Below are 21,757 nucleotides of genomic sequence, written 5' to 3' on the forward strand. Positions count from 1 at the left end.
AACTGAGTTTAAATGCATTTGGCTAAACTTCCGACCTTAACTGTATGTGTTTTTTTTTGCTGACAAATAAAAATCAATCAGTCCAAACTGTGCAGCAGTAATTTGAATGGAAAGAGACATCTGTTGCAAAACTTTAAAAAGTGAAGAGATATTCAGAGACCAAACCTTCAATAATGGGTAGGCCTAAGGTATAATGATAATGAAGTGCCCGAAGTCCATGTTCTTTTTATTGGTTGTGTGTTGCATTGGCACAGAAACCTGTTGGTGAAAAATGTGTTGTGTATATTTTCTAAAATTATAAATATGGAATCAATATGTTGAAATCCGATTCCCCTAGCTGATCATTGTCTGCAACCACCTCAGATCATTAAGTAATATAACAGGCATGGAGAGTGAGCTCGTCTGTGGTGGTCGGTGAACCCTCAACCTTCTGGCCTGTAGCCCTGCGTGGCATCGACTGTGCCACAAAATAAGTGGCAGTTATTGTTATTTGTGGTCTTAAACATTATTTTGAGTTAATTCAATGAGAGGGATGTTGTTCAGGGTCATGTGAAAATATTTTTAAAATTGGGGAGGTAGGTGCATTTTCTTTTCTGACACCTTGAGTTGGACCAGCCCCCCACACACACCCCAGACCTGTAAATGTTGATCTGTCCCTTGGAATGCAGTACTTGAACTTGACTCGAGAGTTGACCTGTTCTACTTGGGACTCAACTTGAATCTTGGACCTTGTGACCTGAGATTTACTTGTGACTCAAATAATTGTGACTTGGTCCCACCTCTGGTACCCACAGTCTGAATACAACGTCCACTAGATAGCAGTAGGACAATTTCTCTTTGCCGCTAGAAACCAGTTGTGTCTGGTTTGGGTGGTGAGTCATTATGCCAAGAAATGGCAGAACGGATTTTCAAGGCTGACATCATAAAATGACCTTAGGGCTTTCAAAAATAAGACCCAGAGAAGTGAGGAAACTTCAAACTTATTTTCCTATTGTAAACAATGAGCTAGATAAATGGCACGTGTGGAGGATGCATATGAGGTAATGTGGATGGAGAAGGAATTTCATTGCTTTACAATTATTATTATTTTTTAATGTAACCTTTTTAACTATTCAAGTCAGTTAAGAACAAATTCTTATTTACAATGATGGCCTAGGAATAGTGGGTTAACTGCCTTGTTCGGGGGAAGAACGACAGATTTATACCTTTGTCAGCTTGGGGATTCGATCTAGCAACCTTTTGGTTACTGGCCCAGCGCTCTAACCACTAGGCTACCTGCCGCCCCAATGACCATCATTTGTACCCTTTCCATGCATACTAAATGTTTGCACTTTGTGAATTTGATGAAAATCACCATAGCGCATGATTTATGGCTTTTATGGAGGGGTGCTGGGATCAAGATTTCCAAAAAGGACTGTGGCTTTCAAATAATATTTCACTTTCAATGGGGGGTGGTACAGGGTCCACAACAACCACTCAGAGTTGAACAGGATGACAGGAGCTTCACAAAAAAATCTCCATATCGTCTTGCTCACTGCTCTTCTAGAAAAAGAATGACCATTCTGCACGTCACTACCCATAAATATACTGTACGTTCACTGAATAACTCAGTGGTCATTATCTCACCATCTTACCATAAAGTAATACTATTATACTTCAACTTACCATCAAGCATGTGAGAATCACAATAATAACCAATCACACTGCCAGTCATTATTCATACCATAGAGATCATATACAATTACTTAGTTAATTAGTGTTCTAATTCCTAATTCTATGATTTATACAGTATGTTTTATGGCATTACAGGATGCTAGAGGTTGCCATGGGAGACACCCTTTAGGCAACTCACAAACATGTCCACAGTAGCCTAATTTTACTGAAATACTTTGATCATCATAGCTGCCTCTGACACGACATACAGCTAGCTATACTACATGGAGATCGACATAATATTGTTACTGTGTTGTGCAAAATAGCCAGCAATAAGGCTATCATCTGTTAATACAGTACTAGGCTAGTAACAAACACTAACAACAGTGCTTTCTTCACCAATGGCATTGAATTAAACTAAATGTATGTATACTGGCTGTATATGTATATTTTAAATGGTTAACTAATTTAAATAATGTGGGTTGTGACTACTTATTAGGTGTTCATGTCAGTGCCGAGGAAACCCAGTCAAAAGCTGAAGGTGTGGTTTGGAGAGTACTGGAATGTGACTGACTTCCTGGCCATCGTCCTCTTCCTGGTGGGGCTGGGGCTACGCTGGGACAGCGGGTCCTACCGGACTGCCGGGCGGATCACCTACTGCCTGGACATCATCTTCTGGTATGTTCGGGTGCTGGACCTGCTGGCCGTCAACCAGCATGCCGGGGCCTACCTCACCATGATCACCAAGATGGTGAGTAAAGCCATGTGCCTTTCCTTCCTTGGGCTAACACCTAGAGTGAGTATGACATGGCATGCTATGGGCCCTGGTCAAAAGTGATGCACATTTTGATAAGTTGATTCAGGTTTGTTAGTGCTGGGTTGGAGCAAAAATGTGCACCATTGTGTGCCCCCTAGTGCTGGGATAGAACACTGACTGATCATATCTTAATTTATACAAACAAAATGGAGTCATATTTTTATTTTCTGTGTTCTCTACCCATCTGCTCAGACTAGTAACATGTTCTACATTGTGGTGATGATGGCGATTGTGCTGCTGAGTTTCGGCGTGTCCAGGAAGGCCATCTTGTCTCCAGACGAAGCTCTGTCATGGAGCCTGCTCAGAGATGTAGTCAACCAGCCGTACTGGATGATGTTTGGAGAAGTGTACGCAGGCGAAATAGACAGTGAGTAACCAGTGACGAGTCACAGTAGTGGCTCAATTGGTTGGCGCTGCTTGCAACACCAGAGCTGTGTAGGTAGAGTCCTGCATGGGCAACAGTCTATGGGAATAGGGTGTTATTTGAGACATCGCTTGTGTGTTTGTGGCAGCCTGTGCAGGTGACACGCCGTGTGTCCCCGGTGCCTTCCTCACCCCCTTCCTCCAGGCCGTCTACCTCTTCTTCCAGTACATCATCATGGTCAACATCCTCATTGCCTTCTTCAAGTAGGGACTCTCTATCAAAATAATTAATTGTATTTTTATTATGTGTGTCTCTGCCTGATTGTGTCTTTATGTTTTATGTACAAATGGGTTTTGCAGCTTCTCTGAGTGCTGGACTGTTTCTTATGGATCCTTTTTGACAGCAATGTCTACTTTGACATGAGGTCCATATCCAATAAGCTGTGGAAGTACAACCGCTACCGTTACATCATGACCTATCAGGAGAAGCCGTGGCTGCCCCCGCCCCTCATCATCCTGAGTCACATGACCCTGTGTGTGACTGCCATTTACCAGAAACACAGAGGCTTGTCCGAGCAGGAGACGGACTCCTGTGGGCTTAGTGAGTGTGTGTGGGCGTGGGCGTGGATGCGTTTATTTCTTGATGAAACACCATTAAAAGTAGGATTTAGCTTTAGCCTACTACACTGTGTTTCTATGACAGTATTGATTCACAACATTTCAATGTGGTGGAAAAATGCTACAGTAGATTGTGTGTTGGAAAAATGTAATCTCTTTCTCCCTCTGTCAGAGCTTTACCTGGGCCAAGAGGAGCTGAAGAGGCTGCATGAGTTTGAGGAGAGGTGTTTGGTGTCATATTTCCACGAGAAAAACCAAGATGTTCTCTGCAGCCAGATAAACAGGGTACGAGCCACTGCAGAAAGGTGAGACTGGGACTTAGAAAGAGTGTCACAATAGCCATTGAGACTTTTTCTTTGTGATTCACCTGAATATCTGTCTATGTCCTTTACCTGACAGGGCTGAGGAGATGGGTGTGGTTATGGGCGAGGTGTCGGACAGGGTCCACTTCATCCAGGATACCCTGCAGGTGTTGGACAGCCAGCTCGGTCAGCTGCAGGACCTGTCCGCCCTGGCCGTGGACACTCTCACCCTCCTATCGGCCTCCGATAGCCTGCAGCAGGAGGAGGCCCGCCTAGGCCACTGCCGGCCAATCACCCCCTCCCGTCACCATGTCCCCCACAGCTGGACCCTCCCCCACGGAGGTGGAGGCAGTGTTGACATCATGCCCTGCCACACCCCTAGGGCCTACCGCAGCACACCACCCTCCCTGCTGTGGGGCCATACCTCCTCCCGCAGCCAACGCCCGTCACTGGAGTGGCACACTGGGGCCTGGGGGGGCGGCGACCATGGAGGGCAGGGGGCTGGTGAGTCGTGTGTGCCTTCCCGCTGTGGCTCTCCTCCGTACCCTTCGGCCTTGGCTATAGACAGTTCTCTGGAACCCCCACACGGCAAACCCAGGGTCTGCTGTGACCCTGAGATGTCCATGGAAAAGGAAGGGGAGGAGTTTGGGAAGTCCTTTGATGTGAATGTGTCCAGGGCCTCTAGTCATGCCTTCCTGTTGTCGGACACCCAGGATGAGAGAGGCTGTGGGGCCAGGGGTTTGGTGAACCCCGCCTTCTGTAAGGACGACGACCCTGGGGCAGTTCACTCCAGACGGGGCCAGTGGGGCAGGAAGCGTCCTCACCGGTGGGCGGGTCTGTTCAGGGACCGGCCCTACAGTCACAGCCGCTCTCTCTCCTCTAGCATGGAGAACATGGCTCTCTCTGGTGTTCCCCTGAGCCAGCTACGAGCCTCCTTCCCCGCCCTCGATTGCCTGTCGGAGGGGGGAAGATTCACAGCTGACATACCCCTTGGCTGCAGTAAAAGCAGAGGTACTCTACCACCGTCTTATGCCATGTTCTCTAAAAATGTTTTGGCCCTGAGCAAATTTCATGTCTGCTGAGCACTGAAAATGTTGTGCAACTTCCGCGTGCGTTTACTGTGAACACTGATGCTGTACCCGCTTTAAGTTACACTTTCAGACTACAGTTACTATTTGATCATAATGTAGGCCTACCAGAGTGGCCTACCATCAAAAACAATGGAGAAAATGCATCCCATAACATTTAAACATGGAAATAGCTGTTCTATCATTCAGCCAACAGTTGCAGCAAATCTGTGCTCAGTGTAGGCCTACATTGCATTAGATATTTGAAAAAAAACATGCAGGGCTTGACATTAACCTGTTTATCCAGGTGACTGAAAATGTTGTGTTGTTTGATGCAGACCCTTGCAAAAAAATATATATACACTTGAAGTAGGAAGTTTACATACAACTTAGCCAAATATATTTAAACTCAGTTTTTCACAATTCCTGACATTTAATCCTGGTAAAAATTTCCTGTCTTAGGTCAGTTAGGATCAACACTTTATTTTAAGAATGTGAAATGTCAGAACAATAGTAGAGAGAATGATTTATTTCAGCTTTTATTTATTTTATCACATTCCCAGTGGCTCAGAAGTTTACATACACTCAAATAGTATTTGGTAGCATCGCCTTGAAATTGTTTAACTTGGGTCAAACGTTTCGGGTACCCTTCTACACGCTTCCCACAATAAGTTGGGTGGATTTTGGCCCATTCCTCCTGACAGAGCTGGTGTAACTGAGTCAGGTTTGTAAGGCGTCCTTGCGCACACACGCTTTTTCAGTTCTGCCCACAAATCTTCTATAGGATTGAGGTCAGGGCTTTGTGATGACCTCTCCAATACATTTACTTTGTTGTCCTTAAGCTATTTTGCCACAACTTTAGAAGTATGCTTGGGGTCATTGTCCATTTGGAAGACCCATTTGCGACCAAGCTTTAACTGATGTCTTGAGATATTGCTTCAATATATCCACATAATTTTCCTGCCTCATGATGCCATCTATTTTGTGAAGTGCACCAGTCCCTCCTGCAGCAAAGCACCCCCACAACATGATGCTACCACTCCCGTGCTGTTGTTCTGGGATTGATTTTCACTTTTCGCACCAAAGTGCATTCATCTCTAGGAGACAGAACGCATCTCCTTCCTGAGCGGTATGACGGCTGCGTGTTTATACTTGATTTTTTTTTCTTCCCATGATGTCAAGCAAAGAGGCACTGAGTTTGAAGGGAGGCCTTGAAATACATCCACAGGTACACCGCCAATTGACTCAAATGATATCAATTAGCCTATCAGAAGCTCCTAAAGCCATGATACAATTTTCTGGAATTTTCCAAGCTGTTTAAAGGCACAGTCAACTTAGTGTATGTTAACTTCTGACCCACTGGAATTGTGATACAGTGAATTGCTGGCATAATCTGTCTGAAAACAATTGCTGGCAAAATGACTTGTGTCATGCACGAAGTAGATGTCCTAACCGACTTGCCAAAACTATAGTTTGTTAACAAGAAATTTGTGGATTGGTTGAAAAACAAGTTTTAATGACCCCAACCTAAGTGTATGTAAACTTCCGACTTCAACTGTATCTATATTAATTATTATTCCCATACCATTATTACAGAGAATCAGACAAATTATGCTACCCTCTGCCTATTGGCTACTTAGATTATTTAAGCATGTCTCAAAATATAACACTGCTCCTTTAAGACAAAAAAACTCCTTACCTGACTCGCTTTTCAAAGATGTCTCGAACTGTACAGTTTTTGTGCAGTTGTGCTTTTGTAGGAAGAAATCACTCCCTTACTGCTGGCTACAATTGATCTATAACAGGACTAATAACTCACTAATGAGCAAAGGATATGAACAAATGTGCACACATGGCTACATGCAGCTCTCGCTTTGATCTCAAAACAATTGCGTCTATTCACGACCGCTCATGCTGTAAATACAGTCCAGTTCAAAGTGGATTGCATAAATCCATGTATGGCAATGGTCTAGTTGCGTATAATTGCATATAGTAGGCCTACTTCAGCTCTGATTAGTTATGCCACACTGTGTGGAGTGTAGAGTATGGTCTGAGTCGTGCTGAGTCATGCCTGTCAATACAATAGAATCTTACACTGATGCGTTTTACCTATGACAAAATCTCTTGCATATTAAGTTTTGTATTTTGCATTGAAAGTGGCTAATATTGCTTTGATTAGGTCACAATTCCCACAGTAAAGGGAAACGTTAGTAGCGTTAATAAATGGGAAAAGGAGGCGACGTTGACATCATTCCCTGCCACAGCCCAAGGCCTACCGCAGCACCCCACCCTCCCTGCTGTGGGGCCACACCTCCTCCTGTAGCCAACCCCATCACTGGAGTGGGAAAATGTTGATAGTGTAAAGTAAGGGGGAAAACTCTAAAAAGTTTAATGGAGTTCAATCTTGTGCTTCTATGCGTGGGCTGAGATGAATTCTGCACGTCAGTCCCGGGGGCACAGTTTAGAGGGAACATTGCTCTTATGCTTGGTTAGCATTAGCAACAACATACATACAAGGCTCAGTAATATTTTTTTCGTCCTCACATTTGTATTATACACTGCTCAAAAAAATAAAGGGAACACTTAAACAACACAATGTAACTCCAAGTCAATCACACTTCTGTGAAATCAAACTGTCCACTTAGGAAGCAACACTGACAATAAATTTCACATGCTGTTGTGCAAATGGAATAGACAACAGGTGGAAATTATAGGCAATTAGCAAGACACCCCCAATAAAGGAGTGGTTCTGCAGGTGGGGACCACAGACCACTTCTCAGTTCCTGTGCTTCCTGGCTAATGTTTTGGTCACTTTTGAATGCTGGCGGTGCTTTCACTCTAGTGGTAGCATGAGACGGAGTCTACAACCCACACAAGTGGCTCAGGTAGTGCAGCTCATCCAGGATGGCACATCAATGCGAGCTGTGGCAAGAATGTTTGCTGTGTCTGTCAGCGTAGTGTCAAGAGCATGGAGGCGCTACCAGTAGACAGGCCAGTACATCAGGAGACGTGGAGGAGGCTGTAGGAGGGCAACAACCCAGCAGCAGGACCGCTACCTCCGCCTTTGTGCAAGGAGGAGCAGGAGGAGCACTGCCAGAGCCCTGCAAAATTACCTCCAACAGGCCACAAATGTGCATGTGTCTGCTCAAACGGTCAGAAACAGACTCCATGAGGGTGGTATGAGGGCCCGACGTCCACAGGTGGGGGTTGTGCTTACAGCCCAACACCGTGCAGGACGTTTTTCATTTGCCAGAGAACACCAAGATTGGCAAATTCGCCACTGGCGCCCTGTGCTCTTCACAGATGAAAGCAGGTTCACACTGAGCACGTGACAGTCTGGAGACACCGTGGAGAACGTTCTGCTGCCTGCAACATCCTCCAGCATGACCGGTTTAGCGGTGGGTCAGTCATGGTGTGGGGTGGCATTTCTTTGGGGGGCCGCACAGCCCTCCATGTGCTCGCCAGAGGTAGCCTGACTGCCATTAGGTACCGAGATGAGATCCTCAGACCCCTTGTGAGACCATATGCTGGTGCGGTTGGCCCTGGGTTCCTCCTAATGCAAGACAATGCTAGACCTCATGTGGCTGGAGTGTGTCAGCAGTTCCTGCAAGAGGAAGGCATTGATGCTATGGACTGGCCCGCCCGTTCCCCAGACCTGAATCCAATTGAGCACATCTGGGACATCATGTCTCGCTCCATCCACCAATGCTTTAGTCCAGGTCTGGGAGGAGATCCCTCAGGAGACCATCCGCCACCTCATCAGGAGCATGCCCAGGCGTTGTAGGGAGGTCATACAGGCACGTGGAGGCCACACACACTACTGAGCCTCATTTTGACTTGTTTTAAGGACATTACATCAAAGTTGGATCAGCCTGTAGTGTGGTTTTCCACTTTAATTTTGAGTGTGACTCCAAATCCAGACCTCCATGGGTTGATAAATTTGATTTCCATTGATCATTTTTGTGTGATTTTGTGGTCAGCACATTCAACTATGTAAAGAAAAAAGTATTTAATAAGAATATTTCATTCATTCAGATCTAGGATGTGTTATTTTAGTGTTCCCTTTATTATTTTTTTAGCAGTGTATATCATATATCCATGTACGAGTACAAATACCAATAAGGTAAAACATTCCATGACACTAATCAGTTTCCCAATGTATCTCAAGGGATTCTACCTGTCCTGGTTGTGTTTTGCAGAGTGGTCCAACTGGTTTGATCTGGCAGTGACCTCAGGGAGCAGAGAGAGGTGTCCGGGCAGGAAGACAGTCAAGATCCTGGAGGAGAGTTCTTCAGACGCTGTAAGACAGACAGTAGACAAACAGATAGACCGACACTAGACAGACACTAGACAGACACTAGACAGACAGTAGACAGACACTAGACAGACACTAGACAGACAGTAGACAGACACTAGACAGACAGTAGACAGACACTAGACAGACACTAGACAGACAGTAGACAGACACTAGACAGACAGACCCCTGAACATTGTTCAAACTGTATCTGCCATTTACTACTAGGTCCTGCATGGTGCCACAGTCTAACAGAGCTGTAGCTATTTACAACAGTACACGTAAAGCTGTGTTTAGTCTGTGTATACCGATTGATTTGAGATTACCCTTCATTGACCACTCTGCTCTCAGGGGAAAGAGGTGGACTCATACCTCTCCGACGTGTGCAGAAAGAGGAGGCGCAGGGGAGGAGAGCCTGTGTGCTGGTCTGCCTCTGCCAGCCCCAACCCACTCAGTATGTACGCATAGAGAAAGAAAGAGGGCAGACCTATCTTTGCCATTGATCACCATCTCACCTTCTCGTGTCGATATTGTTTCAGATTCTGAACCCATGGATTCGTTGCAGAAAGTAGCTTTTTCACGTCAGGTAAGATTTTATCTTGTGTTGTAAGTATAAGTAGTTATGTTTTGTCAATATAAAGATGTTAAGTAAAAATAGAGGAAAAGGTACCAGAACCATATATAAAGATGTGTGGAGATTTATACTGTATATAGAGATCTCTCTAGAAATAGTCCGCGAGCCAGCGAAAAAAATGTGTCCACTCTTGGGTGGCAAAGGTTTAAGAGTCTTGTCTTTGTCTCCCCATTCCTATGAACACATTGACATGATGCCCACTCCAAAAGAGTAGCTTTGTACAGTTGAAGTTGGAAGTTTACATACACTTAGGTTAAAACTCGTTTTTCAACCACTCTACAAATTCCTTGTTAACAAGCTATAGTTTTGGCAAGTCGGTTAGGACATCTACTTTGTGCATGGCACAAGTAATTTTTCCAACAATCGTTTAAAGACAGATTATTTCACTGTATCACAATTCCAGTGGGTCAGATGTTTACGTACACTAAGTTGACTGTGCATTTAAACAGCTTGGAAAATTCCAGAAAATTATGTCATGGTTTTAGAAGCTTCTGATAGGCTAATTGACATCATTTGAGTCCATTGGAGGTGTACCTGTGGATGTATTTCAAGACCTACCTTCAAACTCAGTGCCTCTTTGCTTGACATCATGGGAAAATCAAAAGAAATCAGCGAAGACCTCACACAAGTCTAGTTCATCTTTGGGAGCAATTTCCAAACGCCTGAAGGTACCGTGCTCATCTGTACAAACAATAGTACACAGAGATAAACACCATGGGACCGTTCAGCCGTCATACCGTTCAGGAAGGAGATGCGTTCTGTCTCCTAGAGATGAACGTACTTTGGTGCGAAGATGCTGGATGCTGGAGTAAACGGGTACAAAAGTATCTATATCAACAGTAAAATGAGTCCTATATTGACATAACCTGAAAGGCCGCTCAGTAAGGAAGAAGCCACTGCTTCAAAACTGCCATAAAAAAGCCAGACTACGGTTTGCAACTGCACATGGGGACAAAGATCATACTTTTTGGAGAAATGTCCTCTGGTCGGATGAAACAAAAATAGAGCTGTTTGGCCATAATTACCATTGTTATGTTTGGAGGAAAAAGGGGAGGCTTGCAAGCTGAAGAACACCATCCCAACCGTGAAGCACGGGGTTGGCAGCATCATGTTGTGGGGGTGCTTTGCTGCAGGAGGGACTGGTGCACTTCACAAAATAGATGGCATCATTTGCGAGGAAAATTATGTGGATATATTGAAGCAACATCTCAAGACATTATTCAGGAAGTTAAAGCTTGGTCGCAAATGGGTCTTCCAAATGGACTATGACCCCAAGCATACTTCCAAAATGGTTTAAGGACAACAAAGTCAATGTATTGGAGTGGCCATCACACATCCACGACTCTCTGAGGTCATTAAAGATCCCATGGAATTTATCGTAAGAGTAGGGGTGTTAACCCCGGTGTCCTGGCTAAATTCCCGATCTGGCCCTCAAACCATCACAGTCACCTAATAATCCCCAGTTTACAATTGGCTCATTCATCCCCCTCCTCTCCCCTCATTCCTCAGGGTGTTGCTGCAAATGAGAACGTGTTCTCAGTCAACTTAACTGGTAAAATAACTGATAAATAAAATAAAAAATCCCTGACCTCAATCAAATAGAAATTTTGTGGGCAGAACTGAAAAAGCGTGTGCGAGCAAGGAGGCCTTACCAACCTGACTCAGTTACACCAGCTCTGTCAGGAGGAATGGGCCACAATGCACCCAACTTATTGTGGGAAGCTTGTGCAAGGCTACCCAAAACCTTTGACCCAAGTTAAACAATTTAAAGGCAATGCTACCAAATACTAAAACTTCTGACCCACTGGGAATGTAATGAAATAAATAAAAGCTAAAATATCATTCTCTCTACTATCATTCTGACATTACACATTCTTAAAATAAAGTGGCGATCCTAACTGAACTAAGACAGGGGATTTTTACTCAGTGAAAAACTGAGTTTAAATGTATTTGGCTAAGGTGTATGTAAACTTCTGACTTCAACTGTAAGTTTAAAGGTGTGATAAACATACACAGCTACTCTTTTGGAGTCGGTATCATATCAATGTGTTTTGTTGTATGGGAGTCTATGCAATAAAATGTTTGCAGGCTGATAAAGGAATGTTGAGACAAGTTAAAATGGTCACATGCTCTTTGAAAATGAATACATCAAACAGCAATGGAACATTCTATTGGGTGGATCTCATCTTAAAAACATAGTATTTTGTACAATTTTGCCATCATATCAAATGATTTACCTAGACTGCCTGAAATTCAGAGCCATTCAGAAATTCAGAGCCGAATCATATGGTTGAATTCAAATATACAAATATATTAAAATCATAATAACAATCAGTTACTGGCAGCAATTCCTACAGAATGGAAGAAAAAGTTAAGGGAAAGAAAAGATAAACTGTTTGTTTGTGGACCTCATATTAAAACCTCTTAAGGATCCGCCCCTTTTTTTCAATTTTCGCCTAAAATGACATACCCAAATCTAACTGCCTGTAGCTTAGGCATTGAAGCAAGGATATGCATATTCTTGGTACCATTAGAAAGGAAACACTGAAGTTTATGGAAAGGTGAAAGGAATGTAGGAGAATATAACACTTTAGATCTGGTAAAAGATAATACAAAGGAAAAACCAACCTTTTTTATTGGTTTTGTTTTTGTGCCATCATCTTTGAAATACAAGAGAAGCAGCATAATTAATTATTCTAGCCCAGGCGCAATTTAGACACTGTACGTGCAAAGTTTTAGATTGATCCAGTGAACTCTTGCATATCAATTCAAAATGTTGTATCAAGATTGACAAAATGTGCCTAATTGGTTTATTAATACATTTTCAAGTTCATAATTGTGCACTCTCCTCAAACAATAGCATGGTATTCTTTCACTCTCATAGCTACTGTAAATTGGACAGTGCAGTTAGATTAACAAGAATTTAAGCTTTCTGCCCATATCAGATATGTCTTTGTCCTGGGATTTTTTGTTTGTTTCTTACAACCTCGTGCTAATCACATTAGCTTACGTTAGCTCAACCGTCCGGCGGACGGGACACCGATCCTGTTCTCACAGATGGTTAACTAGAGTTCAAATCATTGAAGACGTACCATTTTCAGTTGGAAAACAACAAATTGGATGCCATCCTACACAAATCCCACTCTTTCTGGGAAGTGTAGTGATACTCCCATTCCTTCGAAACAGCTTTTTGGTGTTTCAAATATGAGGTATCGAAGAATGGGTTGTGGAAGTGGAGGATTTGTTACATATTTTCTGGTATTGTCCCATAGTTGCTAACTTTTGGGCAAAAGTACAAGAGTGGTTACTCTGTTTTACATAATTTTATGATATCTCCACAAAAGGTTATATTGGGTGACTTAATGTCACGTTCTGACCTTAGTTCCTTTGTTTTGTCTTTGTTTATATGGTCAGGGTGTGAGTTGGGGTGGGCAGTCTATGTTTGTTTTTCTATGTTTGGTTTCTGTGTACGGCCTAGTATGGTTCTCAATCAGAGACAGGTGTCGTTAGTTGTCTCTGATTGAGAATCATACTTAGGTAGCCTGGGTTTCAGTTTTGGGTTGTGGGTGTTTGTCTTCCGTGTCAGTGTTTGTCGCCACACGGGACTGTTTCGTTCATTTCACGTTTATTGTTTTTGTATTTCGTAGTGTTCAGTTTATGTTTTAAACTAAACATTATGGACACTTACCACGCTGCGTTTTGGTCCTCCGATCCTTCTCGCTTCTCCTCCTCAGAAGAGGAGCACGAGGTTCGTAACACTTAAGTTACAGATGCAACACGATATACAATCTCTTGATTCTGATGGGTAAAGTTTTCATTTTTAAAACTCAGAAAACAAATGTTAGTTTTGGATTATTAAAAAAATAACAGTCAAACACTATTATACACTAGTAGGATTGATTGCAAAAGAAAGCAGGAGGTCTCAAGATTTTACTGATAAGTGGGACCAAATAACACTTCAAGGTATGGGCCTGATTTCATAGACTACGGAAAGGTGCTCCGAATCTCCAGTCATATAACAATTAAAATATTATTATTTTTGTAGTTCTATTTTCAAATCTTCTTGTTTATGTTCTTTTATAGTTTGTTAGTGTAATTAGTTGTTTATTTGCCATTTGTGTCTCCACCACACCGAGGTAGTGGGCTGAAGTGGGTGGGGTGTTCTGTTGGAGGTGTGTCGGGGGGTCCGGGGGTCCATGAAACTTTAGCTACAACTTCCCTATTGTGGGATGGTTATTTCTAACAACTGTCAATGGTATTACACTGAGTGCACAAAACATTAGGAACACCTGTCCCTTCCATGACATCTATACCAGGCGGTGTGAGAGGAAGGCCGGAAAATCTTTAAAGATTCCAACCACCCAAGTCATAGACTGTTCTCTCTGCTTTCACACATCAAGCGGTACCGGTTTATCAAGTCTGACACCAACAGGCTCTTGAACAGCTTCTATACCCAAGCAATAAGACTGATAAATAGATAACAAAATAGCTTCACAGGCTGTATGAGTTAACCTTGTATCCTTATTGACCTTATATTTTTAGTTTTGCACTGTCTCTATGCACACTCGCTGGGCCCTACACACTCGCTGGGCCCTACACACTCAGTCGGCCCTACACACTCGCTGGGCCCTACAAACTCACACTCACTCCATCATCTGCTCACTCACACATAATATGCACATACATTTATACTGACTCCACACATACACATACACACGCACACTCACTCACATACAAGCTGCTGCTACTCTGTTTATCTTACGTTCTGTTGCCTAGTCCCCTTTCCCCTATACATATCTACCTCCATCGCTCCAGTATCCCTGTCACCTTACCTCTATACATATCTACCTCCATCACACCAGTATCCCTGTCACCTTACCTCTATACATATCTACCTCCATCACTCCAGTATCCCTGTCACCTTTCCCCTATACATATCTACCTCCATCACTCCAGTATCCCTGTCACCTTTCCCCTATACATATCTACCTCCATCGCTCCATTTTCCCTGTCACCTTTCCCCTATACATATCTACCTCCATCACACCAGTATCCCTACACATGCAAATATGGTGTTGGAACTGACCCTGTATGTAGTATGCTTTCTTCTCTAAATTGTTGTGTTTTTCATATTTTTTCTCATATGTTTTTTTCTAATATTACATTGCTATTAATTATTGCATTGTTGGGTTTTGAGTTTGCAAGAAAGGCATTTCACTGTACTTGTGCATATGACATTGAAACTTCAACTTGAAACAGATTGACCAGGTGAATCCAGATGAAAGCAATGATCCCTTATTGATGTCACTTGTTAAATCCACTTCAATCAGTGTCGATTATTTTTAAGCCTTGAGACAATTGAGAAATGGATTGTGTGCCGTTCAGAGGTTGAATTGTCAAGACAAAATATTGACGTGCCTTTGAACAGGGTATGGTAGTAGGTGCCAGGTGCACCAATGTGATTGTGTCAAGAACTGCAACGCTGCTGGGTTTTTCACGCTCAACAGTTTCCTGTGTGTCTCGAGAATGGTCCACCACCCAAAGGACATCCAGCCGACTTGACACGACTGTGGGAAGCATTGGAGTCAACATGGGCCATCATCCCTGTGGAACGCTTTCGACACCTTGTAGAGACCATGTCCTGACAAATTCAGAGGGTAAAGGGGGTACAACTCAATATTAGGATGGTGGTCCTAATGTTTTGGAGTTATCATCGGGTGGGTACCATGTGATAATAGAGTTATGTATGACCTTTGCCCCCCAAAGGTGGGCCTATAGGGATGTCATTACCATTCCTATTGTTCCATATTAATGTGTTGTACTATGAAGTTAATAACATATGAAATTGCCTTAGTTTCAGAAGATTCTTCCCAGATAATACAAAATTACATTTCATACCCTCAATCCTGTTGGCCCAACTAACCGGATAGGGGTCATAGCATTTAATGTAGCTACCTCCAATCTGTGGGTATATCAAAATTAAAATCATCATTAGAATTTGCCACCCCAAAGTGGACAAATATGTGAAATGTGGCCTGCTGACCCATGGAGTAATAATAGGTTAAAGTGTTTAAAGATGCTCAGCTAAGACTATGGATATGTTTGTTCCAGGCCGACTACATTGCTGTTGCCTGCCAAAACTCAGTCTGGATAGATGTTTACTATATCAGCTCACCACATCATATGACATGTCAATCTGATGCCCCACTGTGTAGTCGATGACATGGCAAACAACCATTTATTGATGCAATGCAATAACTGTTATGTAATTCCTGCTCTTGTCCAGCAGGACTCCAGTCAGTCCGTGTGGACCAGCAGGGCCTGCTCTGTCAGCTGCAGATCCTCGTAAGTCTGCATGGGACGGCACCTGGAGATCACATTTACCCTTTTTACATGTGCTGAACCGAACCAAACTCTGCTGGCTCGGATGTTTCCTTTTCATATGATCCTTTTCAGCATGGTTCCAGCTACTAGGGTGGATGCGTACAGTAACTATGCCATCTCCATGCAACTCAGTTTGTCTCGGCCTGGTTCTGCTTAGTAGTGTAAAAAGCCAGACCTGAGTTCAAATCATTTTATTGAACTTTAAAATACTTTGAGCGTTTGATTCAGCCTACCTGGAGTGCCGGGTAGACGGAATTAACATTTTTGGGACCATCCCTTTGGTTCCATTGCGCCAGGCAAGCTCAATCAACCGCTGCTAGTGATTGGCTAGCAGCTAGTATTTGAAAGAAAACATGGTTACACTTTATTTTGATATAGTTGCATATAGATGATCTACAGATGGTCATGCTATCAACAAACTATCCGTTGCTAAGCTACTGCTTGCTAAGGTTACAGTTAGGGCTAATGTTAGGTTTAGAATAAAGGTTTGGGTTAGGGCTAAGGTTAGGTTTAGAATAAAGGTTTGGGTTAGGGCTAATGTTAGGTTTAGAATAAAGGTTTGGGCTAAGGTTAGGGTAAGGGTTAAGTTTAGGGTTAGGATAAGGGTTAATGTTAGGGCTAGAGTTAGGGTTAGATAGAGTTGTGGAGAAAGTGGTCACTGTGGAAGTACTGAAGTTGTGTATAGTTGTGTGGGATAGTTGTGTGACTTCTGTATGTTCTTCTGTTGTAGAGTGCGAAGTGGGATCGCACGTGAAGGTAGGCAACCTGATTCATTGTCTGTATTAATGGCTTGTATTTTTTTTAAAGGAAAAAAAGAAAATAAATCACACCTATTAGTTTTCCTTGTCTTTATTTTTCTTAGCTTCCCCCTCCGCTAGAATATTTACCTTCCTAAGCAAAAGAGGAATTGTTAACTATAATCGTTCATGTTTTGGTCTGTCGTGGTTGTTTTCGCTGTGTTTGTTTGTCTGTTAGTAAAATCCTGTACATTTCAATCCACAGAAGACCTGGACCCACACTACACAGGTGCTCCCCAACAATCACATAAATCACACAAAAAATAGATCTGATAGCTAAATTATAGGACCTGTTTTTGTCTAGTTATGTTGCATTACATCGTATTACTCTGTGTTGTGCCTTTCGTGAACTTACACCCCAACTTAACCCCCCCCCCTCCTCCCTTACTAACTCTGACTTTGCTGATAGCTACTTTATTGAGGTAAAATGTACTTACTATGACAGTGACATGTGGATGTAGCACCTAGCTATTTTAAGATGAATGCACAAACTGTAAGAAGCTAGATAAGAGCGCCTGCTAAATGACTACAATGTAAATGTTAATCGTATGTTGTGTTGTAAATGTGTGGTGGTCGTGTTAGCCATGGAAAGGAACAACCTGATGAGGCTTGCTCACACCATACCTTTCACACCTGTCTCCATAATGGGTAAGTCATTAGCCAATCATGTTAAAGGGATAGTTCTTGACGTTTCAATTATTTTAGACTCCCCTAGGGTGTGGTTGTTTCTCCAAACAGTTCTTAAATTTGTTAGCTGGTTTTTAAGCCATTTCTAGAATGATCTCACTAGCATTTGTAAAGAATGTAGCAATGCTAGTGGAAATTGATTGTTTCTGTTTTGGGTGCATTCAAAAGCATGCCATTGCCTCCCTAATACCCATCTTCTCCGTGGTTGCATGGTCCCTGGCAGCGGGAGAGGAGGTGAGTGTCTACACCCTGGAGGAGGTTGAAGCTGCAGGCCCGGAGTCCTCCATACCCTACTGGTCATCCAAGGGGCTGTCTGCTGTGCTGCAGCCGCTGTCCAGCGAGGGCTGTCTAGATGGGGGGCTGCGCAGGGCCATGCTCGTACTTTGCACCTGGGCCGAGAGGGATGTCCTGAGGGTGGGCTGCGTGTATTTGGTCAAAGCCATCCAGCCCGATGTGGTCTGCACCTGGCAGAGGGTCTTCCACAGCGACACCACCCTCCAACTCTGTCTGCGGGTATAAACTTCATATATATGTACATACAGTATATAACATCATAGTTTGTTTTTAGGGTCAGAAGTTTCTGACCACAAGACCCATTAAACATAAACTCTGGGCCCTGGTTATTGTAAGACAAGCATTTCGCTACACTCGCATTAACATCTGCTAACCATGAGTATGTGACCAATAAGATTTGATTTGATTTGAGATCTTTTCCTGGTCAGGTCATACACTCTGGGCCCTGGTTATTGTAAGACAGATATTTTCCTGGTCAGGTCATACACTCTGGGCCCTGGTTATTGTAAGACAGATCTTTTCCTGGTCAGGTCATACACTCTGGGCCCTGGTTATTGTAAGACAGATCTTTTCCTGGTCAGGTCATACACTCTGGGCCCTGGTTATTGTAAGACAGATATTTTCCTGGTCAGGTCATACACTCTGGGCCCTGGTTATTGTAAGACAGATCTTTTCCTGGTCAGGTCATACACTCTGGGCCCTGGTTATTGTAAGACAGATCTTTTCCTGGTCAGGTCATACACTCTGGGCCCTGGTTATTGTAAGACAGATCATTTCCTGGTCAGGTCATACACTCTGGGCCCTGGTTATTGTAAGACAGATATTTTCCTGGTCAGGTCATACACTCTGGGCCCTACTTATATACATCCATTTTCCACAACAAGGTGGAACATCACCTTGTTTTTGTTATGCGCTCTCCTCTTTTTTACCCTCATGTTTTACTTGCCATTTGTTACATCCCTTAATAGCATCATTCTGGCCTTCTGTTTTTGTCCTTACAGGAGATACAGCAACAGAGAGCTGCTCAGAAACTCATGCATGTGTTCAACCAAGTAAAACCAGAAAACATGCCTCATTCTCCAAGGTTGGTACTCAACTCTAGAACTCAGTACTAGTACACGTGTGCGTGGTGTGTGTGCACATGTAATAATAATAATAGTGGATTGGATTATATAGTGTATTTCTACCAACTGAGATACTCAAAGTGTTTAACATAGTAAGAGGTAAACTCACCTCGTTTCCCCCTTACTATGTTAACTTTTTGGTGACGGGGCAGTATTTTCACTTCCGGATGAAATGCATGCCCAAACTCAACTGCCTGCTACTCATCCCCAGAAGATAAGATATGCATATTATTGGTAGATTCGGATAGAAAACACTCTGAAGTTTCTAAAACTGTTTGAATCATGTCTGTGAGTATAACAGAACTTATTTAGCAGGCGAAACTCCGACGACCATTCAGATATTTTGTTTTTGAGGTCACTCTCTTTTCAATGAGTTTTCATTGGGAATCCAGATGTCTAAGGGACCTTCTTGCAGTTCCTATCGCTTCTACTGGATGTCAACAGTCTTTAGAAGTTGGTTGAGGTTATTCCTTTGTGTAATGAAGCTGTACGGCCATCTTGAACGAGGGTCACTTAAAGTGTACTGTTAGATAAAGGTGCGTGACCAGAAAACTAGCTACAGTTTTTCTTCCTGTATTGAACAGAGATCATCCCGTCTTCAATGTTATCGATTATTTAGGTTAAAAAATACCTAAAGGGGCCTCCCGGGTGGCGCAGTGGTTAAGGGCGCTGTACTGCAGCGCCAGCTGTGCCACCAGAGACCCTGGGTTCGCGCCCAGGCTCTGTCGTAACCGGCCGCGACCGGGAGGTCCGTGGGGCGACGCACAATTGGCCTAGCGTTGTCCGGGTTAGGGAGGGCTTGGCCGGTAGGGATGTCCTTTTCTCATCGCGCACCAGCGACTCCTGTGGCGGGCCGGGCGCAGTGCGCGCTAACCAAGGTTGCCAGGTGCACGGTGTTTCCAGGTTCTAAGGTTGCCAGGTGTTTCCTCCGACACATTGGTGCGGCTGGCTTCCGGGTTGGATGCGCGCTGTGTTAAGAAGCAGTGCGGCTTGGTTGGGTTGTGTATCGGAGGACGCATGGCTTTCAACCTTCGTCTCTCCCGAGCCCGTACGGGAGTTGTAGCGATGAGACAAGATAGTAGCTACTAAAACAATTGGATACCACGAAATTGGGGAGAAAAATGGGTAAAATAAAAAAATTAAATAAAACAAAAATAAAGTTGTATTACAAAAGTAGTTTGAAATGTTTTGGCAAAGTTTACAGGTAACTTTTGAGATATTTTGTAGTCACGTTGCGCAAGTTGGAACCGGTGTTTTTCTGGATCAAACGCGACGAATAAATTGACATTTTGGATATATATCGACGGAATGAGTCCAACAAAAGGACCATTTGTGATGTTTATGGGACATATTGGAGTGCCAAAAAAAGAAGCTCGTCAAAGGTAAGACATGAATTATATTTTTATTTCTGCATTTTGTGTCGCGCCTGCAGGGTTGAAATATGCTTTCTCTCTTTGTTTACGGAGGTGCTATCCTCAGATAATAGCATCGTTTGCTTTCGCCGAAAAGCCTTTTTGAAATCTGACATGTTAGCTGGATTCACAACAAGTGTAGCTTTAATTTTCTGTCTTACATGTGTGATTTAATGAAAGTTTGATTTTTATAGTAATTTATTTGAATTTGGCGCTCTGCATTTTCCCTGGCTTTTGGCCAGGTGGGACACGTCCCACATATCCCAGAGAGGTTAAGCACATATGATATGTGTATATCTATGGAATTACAGTATGTGTGCGTGTTACATGTGTTATGAATGTGCGTCTCCCTCCTAGGTTCCTGGACATGTCTCTTCTTCACTGGCACTCTGACGGCCAGTGGTTGACCATCGAGAGGAACATGACGGGAGATTTCAGGAAGTACAATAATAACACAGGAGAGGAGATCGCCCCCTGCTGTGGGATGGAGGAAACGCTCCTGGCCTTCTCCCACTGGACCTACCAATATTCCTGCAGGGAACTGCTGGTGTTGGACTTACAGGGTCTGTCTGTCTGTCCATCCCATTCTGTTGAGCTGTCTGTCTGACTATGGATAGATTTATTTTGCAATGACATCACTTCACATGGTTTGTCCTGTAAACTACTACATTGAACTGAAACCTCTCTTTCCCCTCCTAAATCTTTCACAGGAGTGGGATTGGAGCTTACAGACCCATCGGTCATCCGAGCAGAAGACACAAGGTACTCGCCTCGTACAGTGGAGGTTCAGTGTGTAACACTGACACTTATTGTCATCTTGACATCCATTCTTTTGAGGTCTAAAGACATGTGAAATATGTTTATTTTGTCCTTCCCTCTTTTGTCCCTTGCCTTCCTGTAGCTCGAGTGATGACATGGTGTTTGGTCCTTCTAACCTGGGAGACGCTGCCATCCACAGCTTTGTCATCAAGCACACCTGCAACTCCTGCTGCGAGAACCTCGGACTCTCAGGTGAGAGAAAGGAACCCTTCAGACCGCCACTTTTATATGGGGATTATAGAGGATTGTGGGTGTGTGTATGCTAGCCTGTAATGTGTGAGAATGTGTGGTCTGTTAGGCATGTGTAGTCGGAGAGTGGACTTCTTACGTGTGTGTGTGTCACCTTTATGTCGTCACTCGGGAGGTTCGCTGGCCTGAGATTAAGCCCAGAACTTCAAATGAAGATAGAACCGGCTAATTAGGCCAAGGGAAGCATTTATTTAAATGACAACAGAGCATTGGAGGCAGAGGGAGGGACTTGCTTTGTGCGGT

At 43.5% G+C, this 21,757-nt stretch overlaps 1 protein-coding gene across 4 annotated transcripts in view; it reads left to right on the top strand.

Moving 5' to 3' along the window:
* Nucleotides 1–21,757, top strand: part of LOC110525400 (transient receptor potential cation channel subfamily M member 6) — a 46,276-nt gene that overhangs the window by 21,788 nt on the left and 2,731 nt on the right. For all 4 annotated transcript variants that reach the window (XM_036979539.2, XM_090237156.1, XM_090237157.1 and 1 more), the window contains exons 21-38: nt 2,153–2,404; nt 2,663–2,837; nt 2,983–3,097; nt 3,238–3,434; nt 3,624–3,756; nt 3,851–4,764; nt 9,020–9,120; nt 9,466–9,568; nt 9,654–9,700; nt 16,038–16,093; nt 16,863–16,888; nt 17,135–17,158; nt 17,512–17,577; nt 17,840–18,129; nt 18,912–18,994; nt 20,804–21,009; nt 21,157–21,208; nt 21,348–21,457. In XM_036979539.2, coding sequence (XP_036835434.2) covers nt 2,153–2,404; nt 2,663–2,837; nt 2,983–3,097; nt 3,238–3,434; nt 3,624–3,756; nt 3,851–4,764; nt 9,020–9,120; nt 9,466–9,568; nt 9,654–9,700; nt 16,038–16,093; nt 16,863–16,888; nt 17,135–17,158; nt 17,512–17,577; nt 17,840–18,129; nt 18,912–18,994; nt 20,804–21,009; nt 21,157–21,208; nt 21,348–21,457 — 2,950 coding nt within the window. The remainder of the gene's footprint in view (nt 1–2,152; nt 2,405–2,662; nt 2,838–2,982; nt 3,098–3,237; nt 3,435–3,623; nt 3,757–3,850; nt 4,765–9,019; nt 9,121–9,465; nt 9,569–9,653; nt 9,701–16,037; nt 16,094–16,862; nt 16,889–17,134; nt 17,159–17,511; nt 17,578–17,839; nt 18,130–18,911; nt 18,995–20,803; nt 21,010–21,156; nt 21,209–21,347; nt 21,458–21,757) is intronic.

This window comes from Oncorhynchus mykiss, chromosome 6 (assembly GCF_057628025.1).
Source record: "Oncorhynchus mykiss isolate SJ-2025 chromosome 6, ASM5762802v1, whole genome shotgun sequence".
NCBI classification, from domain to species: Eukaryota; Metazoa; Chordata; class Actinopteri; order Salmoniformes; family Salmonidae; genus Oncorhynchus; species Oncorhynchus mykiss.